Below are 21,239 nucleotides of genomic sequence, written 5' to 3'. Positions count from 1 at the left end.
GCCCCCACCCCACAAGCTGTCCCGCATGCCCCCTCCCCTCCCTCAGTGCAGAGGCACTGATCTGCCCCCCACATGCCCTTCCCACCCCTCACTTCCAACTTACCAGCTGGAGGCAGCACTCCACACTACCAGCTCTACTCTGTGCTGTGCTGGGGCTGCGCACAGTATAGGCATTCATCGACTAAATTATCTGCCCCATTGGGCCAATATAGACAATTTTCTTTATGTCAGTACAAATCTGATATCGGACCAATGTATCAGTGCACCTCTAATTTTTTTCCTAGCCACGTTGGAGTTGTCTTCTGTGCTTGCCCCAAACTGCCCCGTTTTAAGTAGGTGCCTAACTTTGACCAAGTCCCACCTGGAACCAAAAACTTTGTAGCGACGTGTTCAAGTCCCTTGGGGAGCCTGAACCAGTAGGTGTATTCTGAGCATACCTAGCACACTCTGTATTCAGCAAAAAGTACAGAGCCACAGCACTTTCAGTTATAAAAAGAGTGCATGGCAATGCCTCCATCAGAACCTCCTACTTTTTCCCAAAACCTAGAATCAAGGCGTCCTGTTTTTCCTCGGCCCAACTAGATTCAGACTCATCTCTTAATTCCCAGGACAGTAGCAATTATCAAACTATAGACTGTTGGCTAGGTTCACCACCCACACTGTTCATGCCTTCTGCTGAAACAGTGCTACAGTTCAGAATGAACGCCAACATTCATGAGGCCAGGAGGACAGCAAACAAGAGAGATCTTGACCCTGCAGGCTAGTAGTTGCAACATTCAGCTGGCAAGGGAAAGTCTTGTGTTCCAGTTTCTGCTTCTTTGATTTCTGTCCAGTTTCTGTCACCAGGTCAAAGGAGACCCCTTTATTTTCTGGTGTACTGAATGTTTTATTTAAAGGTAATTAAGATATGGGTTGTTGGGGGGTTTTTTAAATCAAGGCAACATTTACAAAGAGAGATGCAATGCTCAGTTTTGATCAATAATTTCCAGCTTCTCATTAGAAGGGAATTTCTCCTCAAATTAAGAAACTTTACCAAAATATTTTACTATACTTTGAGAGACAGAGTTATACTTCCACTGCACAAAAACAACTTGTCATGGGAAATTTAACAAAAACAAGATAATTTTTTACATGTGCATAAACAAAAATAATTTTTTCACCAGCTATAATTACTGTCTTTGTTTCAATTTGTTTTTATGGGCTGTATGTATGAGGAAAACTACAAAAGATGCCTACATATCCCAGTTGTCACTTAAACACATCTGGCATTAATCTTTTTGCAAAATGTACTGTACCCTTGTCAGATTATCTGATGAATCACCTTAAATTGAATTAAATGTAAGTCATGCTCTCTGGCCAAGTTGAGTGCTTTGTATGTAAGTATATGTGGTGAGTGATGTAAACATTCTATTTTTCCTATCAGTAAAATTGAAATCTACTGTGCTCTTCCATTTGATTTTTAGAATGATCAGCTGAGAAGTATTATAAATCAGCAGTGATATCACAGGAAGATGAAAATTACATTCCAGCAAGGGGAATTCTCTCAGAGAAATGTCAAGCATTGTTACAGCTGAAGCACTGACTAGTTAGAGGACAAAGGCATCTTTAGTTAACCATAGGATTGACTGGCTACAGCTCCTACAAAAATGACTCCAACACACTGGCCAGCCTAGCCATGTCCTCTCCCCAGGCATGGCCATCCATTTTGAAAACTGCAAGGGTATGCTAAGCCCCACCATTTTAGCCTATAATAAAAAGGAAGGTTGTGCCTCACCATAATATCTTTCACACTGGGCTCATCAATAATAGAAAGATTAGTGCCATTTTATTCAGGGGTGTGTGGTGCCACCTGAGTTTGGGGGCAGGGAGGGGAGCACAATTGTCAGGTGGGCCAGAAGACTCATATTCACTCCTGTGCTTCTGTGCCAGGGATTCGGGTGTCATCCCCCGCCCCCCCCCCCCCCTCCGTTCTCCTCCAACATGCCGCCAGCCCATGCGGCAAAATAACTGCCCCGTCTAGAGTGGTGCCTAGTCTGGGGTTAAGCTCAGGAGGGCACATGCCCCCCCTACCAGTCACCTGTCTTTTTTAGTAACAATGCAGCCCACTGAACCATTTGCAGAAATGGGAAAGGGCTGGCATAAATAGGACCAAGACATTTTTACTAGTGTGCTGTAGCTCCTGGGGAAGAAAAATGACTGTAGTGATAGTTATCAGCTGAGCTATCTGTAGATACTTGAACAGACTTACACAGTAAATTTACTGGTTGATTTGACTGTGTTGCCAGTAAAGATAATCAGAGGTCTACTGTTGACCTCTAACGGAACAGGATTAAACCAATACATTGCAAGTTTCAATACTGCCTCCTCCAGTGTTCAATACCTCTTGCTATTTAATGAGTTTAGACCTTATATTTAGGAGGGAATTATTCTTTTGTACATAGAAGGCCAAGTACAGACATTCAAAAAGCCTAAGGTGGAATGGATTCAAGTTACACGGTTTTCTGTAAACGCCATGGTTTACATCAGTGAACAGAACACATGATCAATCTTTGATGGGGAAGGGCCAGTGAGGCATGCAGATAGCCGAGGCCTACAGGTTGGGGGTGTTCCTGCACACCTCCCCATGGGCTGCCTGAGCCTGCTGAACTCAGCTGAGTACCCAGAGCCACCCTCAGTTGGATACTGGGCATGGGCAAGCACACCCCCACTTTCCCTGCTGGGTCATTTGTCAGCTACAGGCATTTATCAGGCAGGCAGGCAGTACAAGGGGTGAGAGGTATCTATGTCTCTGCATGAACACGGTCATGAAGCACCCCACAATGTACCCATTGACCCAACACCGAGCCAAGAAGAACCCCTGCAAGTAGGCATAGCACCACAGAGCCCAACCAGGCTGCCAGGCACAGGAGCATCTTCCCCCCCTCAGTGCTGCCTGCCTGCAGCTGGCAGATGATAGAGAATGGGCAGGAGGGAATGCTTGCCCATGCCCAGCAGCCCAGTTGGGCTTGTAGTGCTGAGCCCGCTTGTACAGGTTCTCCTGGACTCAGCATCAGGTCAGTGTACCCATCATGGGGTGCTTTGTGATAGGGTTCTTGCAGGCATACAAAAGCCTCCCTTTCCTTCCTCCCAGCTCCCCTGTGCTGCCTGCCTACAGCTGACAGTTGGCCAGAGGCAGGGCTATTGAAAGGTTCTGTGCTGACTTGGCTCTGTGACAGCTCAGGGGCAGGGTCCACTGGGCACTTGGCAGGAGCAGCCAAGCACAGAGCAAATGCACCTCCCTGCAAGAATGGGATAACAGAGGTCCACAAAGGAGCCTGGGATGCTGCTAGACAGCAACCTAACTTGAATTGATAGGGGAACTGGTACTGAAGTTAGATGCACCAATCTAACCTAAATCAAGTAAACATGAGTGAATGTTGATCCAGGTCTTACACCAGGTTCTGCCATATTTAGACTGGTCTGTGTGCACCTAACTTCTGTTCTGTTTTGGGGTTAGACCAGTTTCTGATCACTTAAAAGTTTTACCACTCTGATGTTTGTACCTGTCCAAAGATTCCTCCAGATTCATCTTGGTTAAATCATGGCACTTAGCCACATATGATTTTATGATATTTTGTACAAGATTACTGTGCCATTGAGATTTCCCTCCTACTGACACTATAAGAATCCTTTCCAGGTCCATTTGTTGAGTCTGTATTCAGTATTTAGCCAGAAAATGTGTGTTATAGGGCTGTTATACTGCCATCCTTACAATCACTTTCTATATTGTGTTCTTCAAATGAATACTCAGATTCTTATGTTAAACTGACTCCAGAAGCTGGCCTTTAGAAAAAAAAAATCTGAGGGGGAAAGAAAGAAAGTCAGTACTGGCAACACTGGGGCTGTCATATCTTCTGAGACATATGCTAACAATGATTATTATTTTCTAGTTGCTGTTGTTTACACTTCAAGTGTACCAGGCATCATACAAACACAAGTGGAAGCATACCCCAAATTTAAAGAGCCAAATCCAGTTTGGTCTCCAAGGCACTTAGTTTTAGGCACCCCAGTGCTTAAAATCGAGGACTTACTCCATAAGAACAACCTAATGTGACCAGGTTTAGGCACCAGGAATCCCTGTACTGTCAGTGGGAAACTTCTACACTGCAAAAGAGTATACCAAGTACTGATGCCAGACTTGGCAGAAAGCTGGGAGGGAGAGACACCTCCAAAAGAGCCATTCAGAAAGCCTTAAAAGGTAGCTAGCTGGAAATACAAAGCACAGTGGCCAGTTCTAGTCTTCAATATCATGGTTATTTTTTTTAATTAATTAATTCTTATATAAAATTCCTAGGAATTCTGGCAAAAGGACCCAGAATCCAGAATTTCCCACTACCAGAGGCAAGCTCACTCCCTTTCTCTGGCCCCAACATTTTCTCTCTTCTCACCCCCCCACCCCTTTTTTGTGGGGAATACTGCCAATGTTGTCCTCTTCCCCATTGCCTTTCTCCTTCTGCCATTCCCTTCACCACATATACACTAGCCCAAAAAACATTCTCTCTTCTTTATTAATCCCCTTGGAAGGCTTTCAGAAGAGCAGCAGCAGACTTTTACCTGTGCTCAGTAGGGTGCTTTCAGCCTCCTTGTGAGCAGTAATTAGGAGTTTGAAAGAAAATGTGACCTAAGCACAAGCTGGGGTAGGGGGGGAGGAGAAGTTCTTGTCAGACGACTTGCAAGCCAGCTTCATGAGGAAGCAGGCATCCCTATTTACTTCCATCTGCAGAGACATTAAAAGCTTCCTATATGCAATTAGGAAAAAGTACTGAATTTTAGATGTACTGCCACATGTAGCTGAATTGACAGCTCTAGCATATTTATGGTAGAAGAGGAGTAAGGCAGTGCTTATTTAATAATATCAAGAGATGTAGAAATATCCTCAGTAACAGTTTGCTTAGGGCATTAATAGTAACTTGAAAAAACACTGTCAAAATTGTCTAAAGCATCATCAAGTACCTTTTGTTGTTCCTTGTGCTCCTTTTAATTAAATGTGACATTCTAGGTCATCTTATGCACTATTGTTCAATCAGTTTCTGCAAGAAAGTGTGCCATCTTTCCAAGGATGGCTACCATCTTCTGGGAGCTGACATACCAAATACTGTCATCATACTTGAGCAACAAAAGGGGTGTTCTAAAAGCCTAACAAAGAAGCTTTACATAGGAACACATGAATAAGTCTTTATTAGAAAAAGCATGGATATAAAAATCATTTAAATGATATTTTTCATGTTGCCAACTGAATTTAGTACTCACAGGGTGCATCCATACATGCAGGCACATATGCTTGCAGCAGCTCAAATAGACGCAGCACAAATCTGAGCCAGGGATTTTTGCCTCATTGCATGTGCCCAGACATGCACTTTGGTATGAGGCAAGTTGTGCCACTTGGGGTAAAATAACCCTACCCAACTCCTCCCAGATCTGCAGCCAGGGGGAGCTAGAGCCTGGTGCCAGCACCTATGGTGGACCCAGAACTGGTTTAAAATAAACCTGTTTGAATGTAGTACCAGACTTAGCTGATTTAGGTCAAACCAGTTTATGAAACTTCTGTATCATTAAATCCCCTTCCATCACAGTCCCCAGAATTTTGCAGCCATGGGTTGGGCTGTTTTGCTTGTGCTAGAGAACAAGGCTGGCCCCAACCCACTGCTCCCTAGCTGGAGCAGTGAGGACTGCCTCCACCCCCCCCCCCCCAGGCAAACCCCAGCTGGGGTCTGAGGCCAGGGAGAAGGTTAAAACTTCCATTCCCCACCCCCATCCCCAAGTATGGAGCTGCCCTGCCCTGCTTCCTTAGTGTTGGCTGTGACTGTGGACTACAAATCCCAGAGGCATCTGGAAGCAGAACGAGGAAATGATGAGCAACCCTGCAGAGTCCTGTTGTTGTGAGTCTGGACTGCAAATCCCAGAGACCTCAGGAACAGCTGGAGGAGGAAGCAAACACACAACCCATGCTGGCTACCTGCCAGAAAGCTGTGCTCTAGCACCCCGCTGACTTTTGGCCTGAGCCACTGCAGGCATGTGGCTGCATTTCCTGAATCAAAAGTGAATGTCTGTTCATTTGCTTATTGATTCAATCTTTGCAACTGACCTACAAAAACTGAATCAATTAAGCCTTGGGCTTTTTTGATTGCCTGTACTTAGCTTTAGAGTCTGATCTCTCTTCTTCATCTTCCAGCAACTATGCTAACTAAGCCTAGTGGCAGCGATAGCTTTTGTTATGTAAAAAAAAGTGCAAAAGTAAATATTTTGCTTCAAAGCATAGCTAGATTTTCTTTCTGGTTTTTAAGCATCATTGCCAAATATGGAACCTAAATTTGGTTACAAATATAATACAATACAAAAGGAGTTTAGTCTTATTTTAAGAGTATTCAGCTTTAACTCTAGAGCTGATAATGGTTTTGTAAAAAAAAAAAAGTAACAACAACGAACCAAAAAACACCTGGACTTGCATTTCCACATAGAATTTCACTGTTTAAAAAGGCAACTATTGTCTTTTGACCAGTAATCTATTAACAGGGCATTTATTCCAGTCAAAATGAAATAATCTCAAAAGTTTATCTAGAATTGAAGCATCCTCTCTCTCAGAAGAGAAGAAAATCTGTTTTTCTAATTCTGTACAAAATTAGTCTGTAGTGAGTAGTACATCCTAGAACTGAAAGGTACTTGGTATACCCATTTTCTGGACTATAGCGACTTGCAGCCTGATTTGCGCTTTGCCCCAAGCAAGCAGTGACATTTTACAGTATGTGTAATATGTGCTAATCAGAGAATATAAGAGCCATCCTTCACCTACTTAAAAAAAATATACCAGAGCTGGTGAATAATAAAATTGTAAATACAATCATTTATTCAAAAAGATCTTGCAAAATTTGTCACATGTTTTATTCATTCAAACTCCTGGTAACAGTAAGAAAGAAAAACTTGGCTAATGGCACAGCCAAGGAATCACATGATTTGTATTTATGCTGTTGTCTATGACTACTCTGGAAAAAAGAATCTGTAGACAATGTTACATAGAATAAAATGTGTGTTTCCAGAGTGACTATTAGCAAGGTGTAAATAAGACAAATAGCCAAGAGCTTTCCAAGCCAAATCTAGGCAGTGGCCTCCACCAACTGTAATTGCATTGCTTAATTTGAGCTCAGAAAACTGTACTAGGTTCCAGCAACAAGTTTTCACCCCATTTTACATGGCTACTATCTTATATTCACCTAAAAGAAGTCAGGATTACAAGTAGAATGAGGTCCAATACAAGCCTTAAGCTACTGTTGCATCTCCAACCTCAGCATTTATTTGTTATAACCTGCACTTTTTTATTGCATGTGGAATAGAACTCAACCATACTGCATCCTTTTTCCTCTGGTATGATGGAAGCCTCTCCATGGTGGCTCTGTTAAGTCTGACCTATGCAGCTATGGAAGAGGAATAGTTACTCTTTCAAGCAATGCTACCCCCCCAACCCCAATTTATATTTTAGTGAGGATTGTGGGGACAGTCAACATTCACTTACCTGTTTGTCACATGAGGCAAGTGGCAGTGTGGTTTTGACAGTACCTTACCTTTCAGCAATAACTGAAGCAGGGTGGGGGGAAGATGGGATTTATAACAGAGCCATAAGTGACTGGTGCCTCCCAAACCTGGGGGGCATCCACAGAAGCCACTGATGGCAGCGGCCCTGTCAGGGAGGCACCAGCCCTACTGACCATATCATTATCAGCCATTGGGGGGGGGGGGGAGTGCATGCACCCCCGTGCACCCTCTACCAGTCTCCTATGAATAGAGCAGCAATCTTAGGTACCACCTGTGGTAGGGATGTGGAAATAGCTGCCACCTCCGCAGTTTGCCACTAACGGGTCTGCTGCCAGCAGTACAGGATGCAGGGGTCCCCCTTGCACTGCTGGTGCCCTTTTAGCTTTTTCAGTCACATTTCCCAGCCAGCATTTAAATGGTCCAGATTCAGCTTGTGGTTATACAAGCTCCTGGTTGTTTGTACTGTCAGGAGGCTTGTATGTTCGTTCATTGTCTATTGTGAGACTTAGTATGACTGTACATCTTTACATCCCAGAACAGATGCTCAAACTAAACCCAGTCTAAAAGGTAACTTAAAATAGAGTCTACCAGATCCCTTTCACAGTAATCCCTACCAAAACTGCAAACAGGATGAGGAGGGAGAGGATAAAAAATGTTCTCGAGTCTCATTCAATGTCATTTGCAAGGCAGTATAATTATATTCTATGTCAAAACAAACTCTGCCTATCTGACCTTCTTTCCAACAGTGAAAATATAGTTCTACATAGTATGACAGAAGTGAAAGGCTCTAGTTCAGAACCAATGATTGGTCTCCGATTGGAAAACAGTTGGTGGTATTCTGCTGTCATCTGGCTGGGGAAAGCATCCGAGTTTCCTATGCATTTATCCAGAGCACACCGTGCTGCACTGGTCTTGAAGCGTTTTTTTGTATTGGCAAGATAAGGACAGAGTCTGCTGTGAGGAAGATTGCTTTCATCAATGACTAATATATATACATACTCATTTCTTTCTCCACCCCCATCATGGCAATACAGGACAGATCCAAAGCAATGGATTCTGCAACAGCTAATGAATTTCTGCTTGTTATAACCTCCAGGAAAAAAGTCCTTAGCATGTGTGCTACTGCCCCTGAGAGATACCCCTCTTGATGGAACAAGCAGAAATTTATTTTATATTTTCCAAAATATTCTCCTTGACTACCTTTACCTGCTAGTAATCCAAGGTCATGTATATCCATCTAGGATATGGACAATCAAACAAGTTACCGGGGCGGGGGGAGGCGGGGAAGGAAAGCTTGGAATACTTCACATACTCAACAGTAACTGTTCTTTGCATCTTCCCTCTCGTAAATGGGAGCTGAACAGTAGTAATACAACTATTGTTTCACAGAGGGGTAAGCCACTCCAATTTAACTTTCATTTACAGAGGGGCAGGAGTGGAAGCACAAAGCAGTTGCCACAAAGCACCTGACACCCAATAGGTCATCCCCATCCCTTCCCCCCCCCACCTTTAACTCAGGATAATTTGTTTGATGGTCTATATTTTAAAGATCTTAGTAGTCATTTTGTGCTTTAATACAAAACAAACAAACAAACAAAGATGACAACAACCAAGTACACAATCTCAGCCAATTGCTCGCTGGTCCAGTGATCAGGACAAGTACCTAGATGTCCAGGAAAAAACAAAAACTTTCTCTGCTATCTGTTGGTTTACATTAATTAAGAGGAGCTACAGTATAACATGACCAAGTTCAGCCCTCTGCCTTTGCTAATCAGTTTGGTTCCAGCCCTTCTCAACTAAAGCAGCTTGGCGAATGCCAAGTCCGCTTTATTATTATTACCGATTATGTCGGCTGAGGGGCTGCCTCCCTGTGTCACTTGCATGTTGCATCACCTACAAGCGATCCACGTAACAGATCCTGCACATACCTCTAGAGAACAGGCAAACGCAGATACCGACTTAATTTAGTGTGGGCCTTGTAGTGTGGCAGGATAAAGGGCCCTTGTGCAGGAGCTCTATTCATACTATCTGCCCCCATACAATTCTCACCATGAGAAATCTTGCATACATTTCATATTTTCTAAAATACAAAATTACCATGAGCTATATTAGGCCATGGTTTTTTAGACAACAATCCATATTGAAATAAATAGCCAGGTCATCCTCTGTATCTTTTATTCCTTATTATTCTGCACCAAAATGAGAATTAAATTTCTTCTGTTTTTTTCGGAATTGTAACAAGTACTTTAGAGCCAAAACGCATTTTGTTGTTTCCTGGCACTTTTGTTACACTCCTGAATATAAGCTTCTATCAGTCAAACTCATTCCATTTCTTAAGAAAGTAACTAAAAGCAATATAAAAAGCAAAAAAAGAACAAACAATATGCAATTATATACCGTTCTTTGGCAGGCTATTGCTACTAAATATTGAAGTAAACTAGATCAAAACTAGATACCAGTATTCTAGAACGATAGTCAAATAACTCTGGATACCTTCATTAAAATATCATTAAGGTTCAGTCCTTTAAAATACGTTGAGCGTTACTATGGAAGACTGAACAGCCCCAATGCCCATTGTCTCTTGAGTGCCTATTACAAATCAATATGGCACAGAAGATAGGACAATAGACACAGCCAGGATGCCTACATTCTAGTCCTACATCTATCATTGGCCTGTTACATGCCCTTGGGGAGCTTACTTTTCCTGTTGCCCCGTTTTAATTTCCCTTAATTTGCCAGTTGTTCTAGCCACAATATTAATTACTTCACATTTATACAGAAATCCTAACAGAGGTGTGGCCCTTGGTACTACTGCAATACAAATAACAGAAAATAACAACAGCAAGTAAAAGTTCTTCATTCCTTGCAGGACAGTCCTGCATTATATAACGCTATCCATGGGAATTTCAACACTGGCCTCAGTGGCAGTGAGACTGGACCAAGTTGTCACAAGTAATAGGAAGTTGGTGGATTTCTTTTTGGAATCCCTAGAACTAACGTGCCTTGGCAGAGCAGAATGGGTCTATTCTCTTTATTATCCTGTTACTTTTATTATATGAAGGTAATGGGTCAGATGTGTGTCCTATACATAAAACAGTACAAACACAGAATTCCTGATATAAAAATCATCATAGTGGAAAGTCTAGTTCTTAAGAGAAGTTTCATTCTATTCTGGTAGGAAGATGGGGCTATAAGTCTGCAAAGCACTAGGTAGATTATTTCTCAATTTTCAGTCTTTACAAAACTGACCATCTTCAATCATTAGAAAAATATCCAAAATAAAGCCAGATCCATCAAAATAGTTTCAGATAGCAGGTAATTTATTTCAGTGGACAACAAAATTAGAGGATTAAACCCTAAAATAACGGCTCAACCCTGCAAGTCAGTTCTCAGAGATACTGACTTCCTTAAACTCCCATTGTGTCACAGACCTCAAGAACAAACTCTTATAAAAATGTTGTTTTTCATCCAGTCAAAAAAGTTCACTAACCATATTTTCCATTTCAGATAAATAATGTTTTAAGAAACTGTTCACTGTTTAATTAGTTGTACTAAAATACAGCAGAAAACCAGACTGCCATCTAATTTATGATGCGTTCTGATAAAAACATCAGAATTGTACTCAGTCAGCCTTTTGCAAGTCTATTCAGCCTGCTCTCTCTATGTATATATTATATACATACACACACATTAATAAGTGCCACTTACTATATATAGAGGACTTTTAATATTAAAACATGATGTCTGGCTATCACCCAAAATTGAACAACAATGGAATTGTGCTAGTGCAAACTAGTATTAACCCAATTCAGATTTTGTTACCTCAGTTTCAACTCTAAGCTGGCTGGCACTCAGCCATAAGTAATAATGATCCAGCAAAAACCCCAACACCCATCCCCACCCCCCATAGCAAAATATTGCCATTTTTGGCATTATGGGTGTTTTGCCACAGATTTCAAGAGGGCCAGGATTTAATTCGATATAACTCAATGCACACTTTTCTTCTGTGTATCTGTTACTTGAAGTGTTGAGTTTTGGTTTATCCAGAATAAATTGCTGTCAACCAACATGACAAAACAGCAAGCATCATAAAGATAAACATAGTAAGGGTCACCTACTGCTAAAGGTTGTCAGATGTCTAAAATGAAACATTAGCTCTCATGCATTTAATTTAGCTTCTCTGCAAATATGTCTAGAACCTTGAACAGTAAATTAAATTCTCTTTTCAGTGTGACATTATCTACAGTTTGCTGGTCAGAGAGAAATATGTTATTCAGCACCGAGACAGTCACAGCATTAGAACAAACGACAATCCTCCCGTTTGACCAAATAAAAAGGATTCTATGTCCACTTAACTTGTCTTAGAAGATTAGGAAAAAAACTTTTATTTCATCAAGTCCCTAAAATAAATCAATAAATGAGATCGACAAGTCAATGTGCCAAACATGTTCACCTCATTGCCAACTCCTCCCATTCTGCCCATCAATCACAAGCAAAAACACTTCTATGAACACCGCCCACTGGAGTATTCTTCATGTCTAGAGAGCTACCTTAAAACTAGAGGTCTGCAAAAATAAAGATATACAAAGTAATACGTAGCAATTGAGCTACACACACTTGAGCTTTACGCTCATCCCCTCCCAGCATCCTACTATTTGGGTTTTCATCCTTTCAATCCAAAAGTATAATCATCTGACACATGAAAAGATACAAAAACTTAAAAAGCCGTCATGGTTTCAATAAATAAAGGGTCAAAAATTACCTCTGGCCAAGAACCCAACGCAGCACCATGGGAACAGAAGAAACGCAGATGTTCAGAGACAAGATACTGAAAAGAAGGGGCTTGCATTGAAGGTGAGGACACAAAGCGAGGGCAGCTCTTACGCAGAGGTGCGCTATGGGGCTGTAGCTGGTACAAGATGGTTTGGGCAGGGATGGTCCTGCCTCTGGCAGCGGCTGGACAAAGTGACCGCGGGAGGTCCCCTCCAGCCCCGCTTCCCGAGGACTGGCGCAGGAAAGCCCCTGCCCGTTCTTCATGTCGCTGTACATACACTCGCCACGCTGTTACATGCCATCTTTAACACGCCCGTTTGTAAGCGGTAACAAGCCCCGCACCCTCCCCGTCCGAGCACTGGCTGGCAGGCGACCCGCGCGGCACCGGGCGAGCGTTTGAACCGGGAAATGAAGGACTCGGGGCCACTCCAGCGCCCGGGAGGGCCAGCTGCCGCCCGCCGGAGACCCCGCAGGCGCCTGCCGGGCTGCGGGACCCGCCCCCGAGGGAGGCGCCGGCAGCGCCCGCCCGCCCGCCGGGGCACTTCAGACCCACCTGAAGCGCCGCGTCCCGGCCCCTGGCCCCGGCTCCCGGCCCCGGGCGAAGCAGCGACGTGGGGCGAGCGCCTCGACTCCCCGTCTCGCGGCGGCGGCTGCTCAGCCCGGCATGGCCCCGCGGCGGCTCCGGCGCTGCACGCCCCGGCCCCGGGGGCGCATCCGCCTCGCTCTGCGGCCGCCGAGCCCGGTGCAGCCGCGTCTCCGGCGCAGGGCGGGGGCGGGGGAGCCGGAATCGCTCCTCCCCGCGCCGCCCGGTCCCGGCCGGGGAGACAGGCGGCAGCGGGGCCGGCCGAGCCCCGCGGCGGCTTTAAAGGGGAGGGGGCCCCGCCTCGGGGGTGGGCGCGGGCCGGGCCGGGCCGGGCCGGGCCGGACCGGACCGGACTGGACTGGAGGGGCTCAGACCCCGGCCTCCGTCCGAGCCGCTTCAGCCATCTTACGAGAGCGGCGGCGGGGCGAGGAGCGGGCGAGCGAGGGCGCTTCCCGCCTCTAGCTGGGGGGGGCTCCGGGGACGCGGACCAGCACCGGGAGATGCTGCTTTTCTGGGCAGAAGATACTCACGTGGGCACGGGGGAAGCGGCGGGAGCCCTCCTCGTGCCTGCTCTCCGCCGCCACGAGCAGCACGTGAGGTGGACGAGCTGCAGCAGCAGGGACCGTGGGAGACCTGCCGCGGAGTCACCCCGTGGTGCCAGTCCTCTGACACGGGGCATCCGCATCCACTCATTCCTTGACTGGGAGGAAGAAGCGGAGGCTAAAAGCCAGACCACTGGTTTTACCCCAGAAAAAAAAAATTGACCCTGGGATCCCACAGACACTCCCACTCATCAGCCCACTTGAAGTACCGGGGGGGTGCCCCCACAAGACTGTCTATCCGGGTTAATTCGAGGTAGCTGCCGTTCAAACTACCTCTGTAAACCATTGTCCAGACCTGGTTTGATGGGAGGCAACAGCCTGAATTGCACCTGCTTATATTCTGTGTTATCTCCCACCAGCCTATGTCTTCCAAGATAAGGCTCCTTCTGTCTTTTTTTGTTTGTTTGTTTCAACGTTTCAGTATACACCTAATACTTCACTAGTCACTACAGAAAAGACAATGATTTTAATGGTGGTGGGTAGCACCTACACCTGTGAGGTTCCCCTCCTCCTCAATTTTCCTCGGGCAGAGGGAATTGATCTTGGGTCAGCTCATCCTAACTGAAGTCCTAATCACTTGGCTACTGGATAAAAAAGAACCTTTCATGGAAATCAGCCTCTCTTTCTCCATGTGCTTTAGCTGAACGTATTTGTGAATTTGGATCAAATTTGCTAAATAGATTCAGGTCAACTGCAAAGCAAATTTGATCCAAATTCACAAATCGATTCAGGTCAACTGCAACCACATTTTTTTGTGTGTGAGAATAAGTTATTCACCAGAACCAGAAAAAAAAAAACATTGCCTGGATACATTCTCTACTTAACTGAGGCGTCCCTGTTCCTGGATGGAGACAAAACAGTGGGCCAGGAAAAAGGAAGTCACAGCTAATCTGCAGAGACCCTGGATTACTTTAACTCAGCTCTACAGGTGATTAGATGAGATATCATCAATGGAGTTGAATTGGCTGATGTTTGCAAATTCAGTGATGTTTTCCCAATAAAAATATTAAATGAATAGTGGGAAAATATATATCTATCTGCATAAAGTAATATTTCACAGAAAAGAAAGGAAAATAATGAAGGCTCAGGCAACTAGGTTAAGAAGGTATCTGGAAGTGAAAGATGCATAAAAATGATCTCTCTTTCCATTTCCAGTGGTACTTTTCTGTAGGTGTATTCTTTAGAAAATAATACCACATATATATATTATATCAATGTTTTCATTAGAACTCCTCAAATCATCTTTTTTAAATCCATTTCTCCAGCTTCCAAATTTTCCACTGCAGATAACAGGTGGTGGGACCTCCTACCAGCAGGTGACCATGGGAAGAAAGAACATTTTTAACAACCTGCTCAAGAAGGTGGCACCATGCTCATTCTACTAGTCTTGCTCTAGAAGCGAGTTGTCTTCTGTCAGAGGTAAAGTATGTCCATAACTCGTATTTCCAGTGTAGAGCATGTTCCCTAATGAGTGGGAAGCAGTGTATTAAATCATCACTTTCTTCTAAATTTAATCTTTTGCTTTAATGTTTTTGTTCTTGTGAACCTGTATAGAGTTGTTATGAGTCCATGAAAATAGGACAGTTGTGCCATCACTGCTCATAGTTTTCTCAAGCAGGGGTATAGTTAAATTGGGGACAGTTTTCATTAGTTATAATGTTGCTGTTATGAAAACTGTGAGTTGGTGAGAATCTTGTCAGTCTTGTTGGGACACATTACTGTCCTAGGAAAGCTGTGAGGAACAGCAGCAACAGGTATTGGAAGTATTCAAAAAACCTAGCAATGCTACAGGATGTTCAGAGTAGCAAGGAAGTCTGTAAAGACCAAGAGAAGAGAATTACTTCTCTTTTCCAGGGTCTCAAGGAGACCTCATACTGGTCACAGCTTGCTAGAAAAGATATAGATGGGGTACAGGCACCACACTTGCAGCAGCAGCCCCAGAACAAGAGGTTCATTTTCTTACCTCTTGCTTTATTGGTGGGCTAATCTTATCATTTTATGTGTTGTTCTCTGCCACCTCATTTTCAGTGCTTTGGCTAGAAAGTGTTGTATTCTTCAAGCTCTATTTTATATGCATTTCAAATCTGATTTTATGTTGCACTATTTTTTTGCATTAAGCACTGTACATCTGCCAAAATACATCTGGCATCCCATAATCTGGAAATAGCTCTTCCAAGTTTTTTTCTTTGAGTACATTCCTATCTTGGATAACCATTAGTTCACAAGACTGCACAGATCTGCAACTCTTATTCACATTGATTAGCACTCTCACAAGAAGTCCCACTGAGTTTCTTTGGACTATGAGCATGAATAATTACTACTCAGCATGAGTAATAGATGATGATCAGGCCCATATTAAATATCTACTGAAAATCTGTTAACTATCGCATGGTAATTTTATTCTGGTTTTAATTATAACACTGGATCATTACAGTTATCTTTGGCTTATTGTGAAGGGTAGATAGCTGAAATAGTTATCCTTTTGAGGTATTACTGTTTCATAAATACAGAATGTTAAATCTGAAAATCCAGCACTCAAAATGCTGTGATTTTTCCTTCCTCCCTTCCCCCAGCTATCAAATAAGCCAACTTAAAAAAAAATGGTATAGTTATCTTTCTATGGCTTACTCAGTACCATCTTCCCTATATAATTACAAGATTTATTTAAAAATTATATATTTTGTCTGTCTTCAGTTGTAACACATGGGGCCTAATCAGCTCTCATTGACGACAATGGGAAATGGGTGTTAGAACATCTCTTGTATGAAGATTTTAAATTACTCTCCAAAAGGAGAAGAATGTCTTTTTAGAGTTAATTTTATACTCCTTAAAATGACTAATTGAACTAAAGAGTCTGGGGATGAAAGGCTCTGTTTATTCAGAGAATAATTGCAGTACAAGTTGTAGCAGCTGAAATACAGGTTTCACTGTATTGTCTGCAAATACATCTGCTCTGACTCTAGAGCTGTAGGTAGAAGAGGTAGGTAGAGCAGGAGGTAGAAGAGTCCAATCTTATTGAGACTGCCAGTTTGGGTGTCGTTTAGGTCAGACACCATTACCTGAATGATTTCTTTTAAGTTAAAATCATAGAACAATGGAGTTGGAAGGGATCTCAGGTCATCTAGTCCACCTCCCTGCTCAAAGCAGGACCATCCTCAACTAGATCATCCCAGCCAAAACTTCATCTAGCCAGGCCTTTAAAACCTCTAAGGATGGAGATTTCACCACCTCTCCAGGTAACTTGTTCCAATGCTTCACCACCCTCAGAGTGAGAGAGTTTTTCCTAGTTTTTCCCAGTCTCCAACCTAAACCTCCCATGCTGCAACTTGAGACCATTATTTGTTGTTCTATCATCTGTCACCACTAAGAATACTCTAGCTCTCCATTCTCTTTGGAAACACCCATCACATAGTTAAAGGCTGCTGTCAAATCCCCTCCGTTTTGTTGCTCTCGCTGGGCTCTGTTCAATTTGTCCACATCCTTTCTATAGCAGGGGGCACAAAACTGGACACACTACTCCAGATGTGGCCTCACCAGTGCGGAATAGAGGGGAATAATTACTTTCCGTGATCTGTTGTCAACACTCCTAATAATGCAACCTAGTATGCTGTTAGCCTTCTTGGCAACAAGGGCATGCTGTTGACTCATCCAGCTTACTGTCCACTGTAACCCCCAGATCCTTTTCTGCAGAGCTTCTGCTTAGCCAGTCAGTCCTCAGGCTGTAGTGGTGCATGGGATTCTTCCCTCCTAAGTGCAGGACTTTGTACTAGTGCTTGTTGAACTTTATGAGATTTCTTTTGGCCCAAACCTCCAACTTGTCTAGGTCACTCTGAATCCTAGCCCTACCCTCCAGTGTATCTACTATACTCCCCAGCTTAGTGTCATCTACAAATGTGCTGAAGGTGCAATCTATGCCATCTTCCAGATCATTAATAAAGATACTAGACAACTGTCTGTCAAGAATGATTGGGGAGGGGGGCGCGCAGGGACAGAGTGCCAACATCCAGCGCCCTACGGTGCCACCACTCTGCCTCCGGCCCCATGCCCCCTCTGCCAACCCTACCACCGTCTCCCAGGAATGGGGGGGAGGGGAGCTTGTATACAGCAGCGGCCACTGACACCCAGTGCCCTGCACTGCCACCAGTCCATATCTGGCCACACAGCATCCCCTCACTCCCCCTGCCTCCCTCTGCTAGCTGTTGTCAGGGTCAGGCAGCGGTGGTGGGGAGGTGCACAGCGGAGTGGGATGCTGCCACCAGAACCCACCCCTCCCCCCTGCCAGTCCCACTCCCCTCTCTGCCTCCCCCTCCCTGCCAGGGAGGAAGGTGGGGATGGAACGCCGCTACCCACCATTTGATGCTGCTGCTGCTGCCTGCCAGGAACAGGGAGAGGCAAGCTTTCCCTGCTGTCCTCACCACCAACAACATGGCCACATCCCAGGAGCAGGGGCAGGGGAAGCTTGCCCCACCGTACCCTCTGTCCCCCTCAGCCAGCACCCCGTGCTGCCACCACCTCCAGGGTGCAAAGCCAGGGGGTGGCAAGGCCAGCAGTGCTGGCCAGCCTGCCCCCCACACCTGTTGCCACTGCCTCTAGGGAGCAGGGCCGGGGGTGCTGGGGGAGGGCAAGGCCCCTGCTCCATCCCCACTGACTCCTGTCTGCAATGCTCTTGGAGCACTCTGACTGCCAAGACAGTGCCCATTGTTTCTTGTCTTACCCTGGAGTGCCTTGGTGAACAGATGCTTCCCCAGGCCCTGATGTATGCCCCTAATATACTTATAGGCTGCTACCAAGTCCCCAATCCCATGAACTGCTGCAGGCTGGGCACTGACTGGCTAACCAGCAACTCTGTAGAAAAGGACTGGGAGGTTACAATAAGAGGAATATGAGTCAACACCGTGCCCTTGTTGAGAAGAAGGCTAACTGCACACTGGGCCGCATTAGTAGAAACATTGCCGGCAGATTGAGGGAAGTGATTATTCCCCTGTATTAAGCACTGGGGAGGCCACATCTGAAGTACAGTACTGTGTCCAGTTTTGGACCCCCCATTACAGAAAGGATATGGACAAATTGCTGAGAGTCCAGCAAAGGGCAACCAAAATGGTTAGAGGGCAAGAGAAAATGATTTATGAAAAGAGGCTGAGGGAACTGAACTTATTTAGGCAGGAGGAGAGAAGAGCGAGGTGGGATTTAATAGCAGCCTTCAAGTACCTGAAGGGTAGTTAAAAAAAAAAAAAAAAAAAAAAAAAAGGATGGAGATAGGGTGAGCACCACTGGTCTTTCTGGCTAGTGGGTTGGATGGGTAGTACCCAGGCCATCCAATGGCTGGATCCAGCTGATGGTCCTGATTCAGCATAAGGCTGTCATGCCAGGACCTCATCTGGCTGCACAGAGGCAGCAGGGGACATCCCAACCCCAACTTGGTCCTGTGGGGAAAGGGGCATAGTCCAGCCCCTACCCAGCCTCACAGGGGGAAGAGTTAATGGCCTAGCCCCACAGGAGCAGTGAAGGGGGCTTGATTAGACCCCAACCTGACCCCCTGCGGGGGAAAGATGGAGTGACCAAGCCCCATCCAGCCTTGGGGGTAGGAGGAGGGGTGTATGCCTGGTCCAAACCTGGTTTTTGGGGTTTGGGAATTTGGCATCAGGGGCGGGTAGCCATATTTATTGCCACCATTCCCCTGCCACCAAATTTTCCAGCCCATGAAGAGCCCCATGAGATGAATACCTATGGTTCCATGGGCCGGAGTTTGAGCACCCCTGAGATAGAATATTCTCAGTGATGTCAGAAAATTGAACAAAGATAAATGGTCCCAAGTTGCACCAAGGGAAGTTTAGATTAGATATTAAGAAAAACTCATTTGGAGGGTAGTAAAGCATTGGAACAGGCTACCTAGAGAGGTTGTGGAATCTCCATCCTAAGAAGTTTTTAAGAGCTGGGTAGACAGACTTGGCTGGGATGATCTAGTTCGGGATGATCCTGCTTTGAGCAGAGACCTGGACTAGATGACCTCCTGAGGTCCCTTCCAACCTTAATTTTCTATACTCATGTCCATAGTAGAAATAATCTGGGAGAAAGAATTACAAGTTTTGGACAGTTTGAGTACAGGCCGTCTAGAAATCTAGGAAAGCAGGGTAAAATCTTTTTTTTGGTCACTGCTGCTGTATTTGGATTTGAAGTAGGAAAGCATTGATGATAATCCTGTAGGAAAGCATCGATGAAAATCCTGTATTTCATTACTAATCCCACTAGCCATCAAATCTCCCAAGAAGCAGCCTGTGCTTTTGTCTTAAATTTAAACTCATAAAATTTGAAATGGGTAATTTTATGCCATCCTGTTCATGCAGATTGGAAATTCAAGACTTATGTGTTTATCCAACATCAAAAATCTCATTAGAATGATGCATATACTGCTTCATATAATGATGGAATCATTTCACTCAGTTTCTTAATGTAAGGTAAAACATGGGTAATTACATCATCTTTAACTAAATCCCTGGTTTTAATTGAACACAATATTCATTCTTCAGTTCATATCTCAGGACATTTCTCATGGATCCCAAGAGAGGACTGAGGTTTAAGCAGAAAGAAAAAATGGCTTTGATAGAGAGAGGGAGGGAGACATTGTTTGAAGACAAATATTTGATAAATAATTAGGAAGTAGAAAAGGATATGATGAAAATTAATTGCATTCATGTTTTCAAAGGGTAGACAGTAAAGGAATATATTTTGTAGCGTGAAAGTCACTGTTTATTGCTGCTCATACTTTATTATTATTTTCAGATGAATTATACTGTTTTAATTTCAGAAAAAGTAGTGTGTATATATATTAATTTTAAAGCACTATGAAAATATTAGTAGCATGAACAACTAGTGCTTTCTGAGACTGGGGGGTACCATTTGTAGGTGGCAGTGTCATTGGCGAGCAGGGACCGCCTACAGGTGTTGGCAGCGAGTGAGGACTGCCCGCAGATGCTGGCCACGGTGTCAGTGGCGGCGGGGGGTGGCATATGGGGACTGCCCACAGATGCCAGCGGGGGGGGGGGGGCAGGGGATGGTGGCAAATGGGGACTGCCCGCAGAAGCCAGCAGCAGCCAATCTCGGGGGGGGGGGGGGGGGGGCATGTGCTCCCCTCCCCCCCACCCCTGTGTCCCTCTTTGCATCACCTATGATTAGTAGCAAAAGGGAAAGAGAGTGAAGGCAAACAGGATAAAAATCCAAACAAGCAAGAAGGAAGTTTTCAAAGACATTCTGATTCACTTGAGATCAGCAGGTCTTTTCCAGCTGAGCTACAGAGGGCTAATACTCTGGGTCTGCTCTAAGCCTGTGTGTGGGTGTGCATGAATTCCAGACAGAATCCTAACCAAGCATCAATAGGAGAGATTTTCAGCAGAACCTAATACAAGGGGAGCAGCTAGAAAGCTACTTACCTAACACACCTACAGTTTATAAATCATTAAATATTGTACACTACATATAATTTCTCTGGAAACTATGCCACAAGCACTTTGAGTTTTATAAAGACCTTTGTCAGGCACATTTCAGAAGTGAAATATGCTTTCAAAGTTATATTAACATAAACTCTGTGTTAATTCAGTTTATAGTATATTTTTAATGGGAAAAAATTGGTTACCTGGACTCCACAATTAATACAGCAGTTCACCTGCAAATATGCAAATACCATATGTCCACATGATTTTGCATGGGTTAAATTTCCC

General features: G+C 44.5%; 1 protein-coding gene across 2 annotated transcripts in view; it reads right to left on the bottom strand.

Annotated features, from left to right (window-relative positions):
* CALCR (calcitonin receptor) overlaps positions 1-13,261 on the bottom strand; it is a 321,285-nt gene extending 308,024 nt beyond the window's left edge. Inside the window, exon 1 of one of the 2 annotated variants that reach the window (XM_019498115.2) lies at positions 12,893-13,261. Coding sequence is in view for 1 of the 2 variants with exons in the window: in XM_019498116.2 (XP_019353661.1) it covers positions 12,329-12,415 (87 nt within the window). In the remaining variant the exon portion in view is untranslated. Of the gene's footprint in view, positions 1-12,328; positions 12,794-12,892 lie in introns of those variants that run through there. The other variant, XM_019498116.2, reaches the window with a different exon arrangement.
* Positions 13,262-21,239: the final 7,978 nt, after the last annotated feature.

The sequence above is a fragment of the Alligator mississippiensis genome, chromosome 5 (genome assembly GCF_030867095.1).
Source record: "Alligator mississippiensis isolate rAllMis1 chromosome 5, rAllMis1, whole genome shotgun sequence".
Classification (NCBI taxonomy): domain Eukaryota; kingdom Metazoa; phylum Chordata; order Crocodylia; family Alligatoridae; genus Alligator; species Alligator mississippiensis.
The sequence above is the reverse complement of the archived record's forward strand: the minus strand, read 5'-3'. Positions and strand labels throughout refer to the sequence as shown.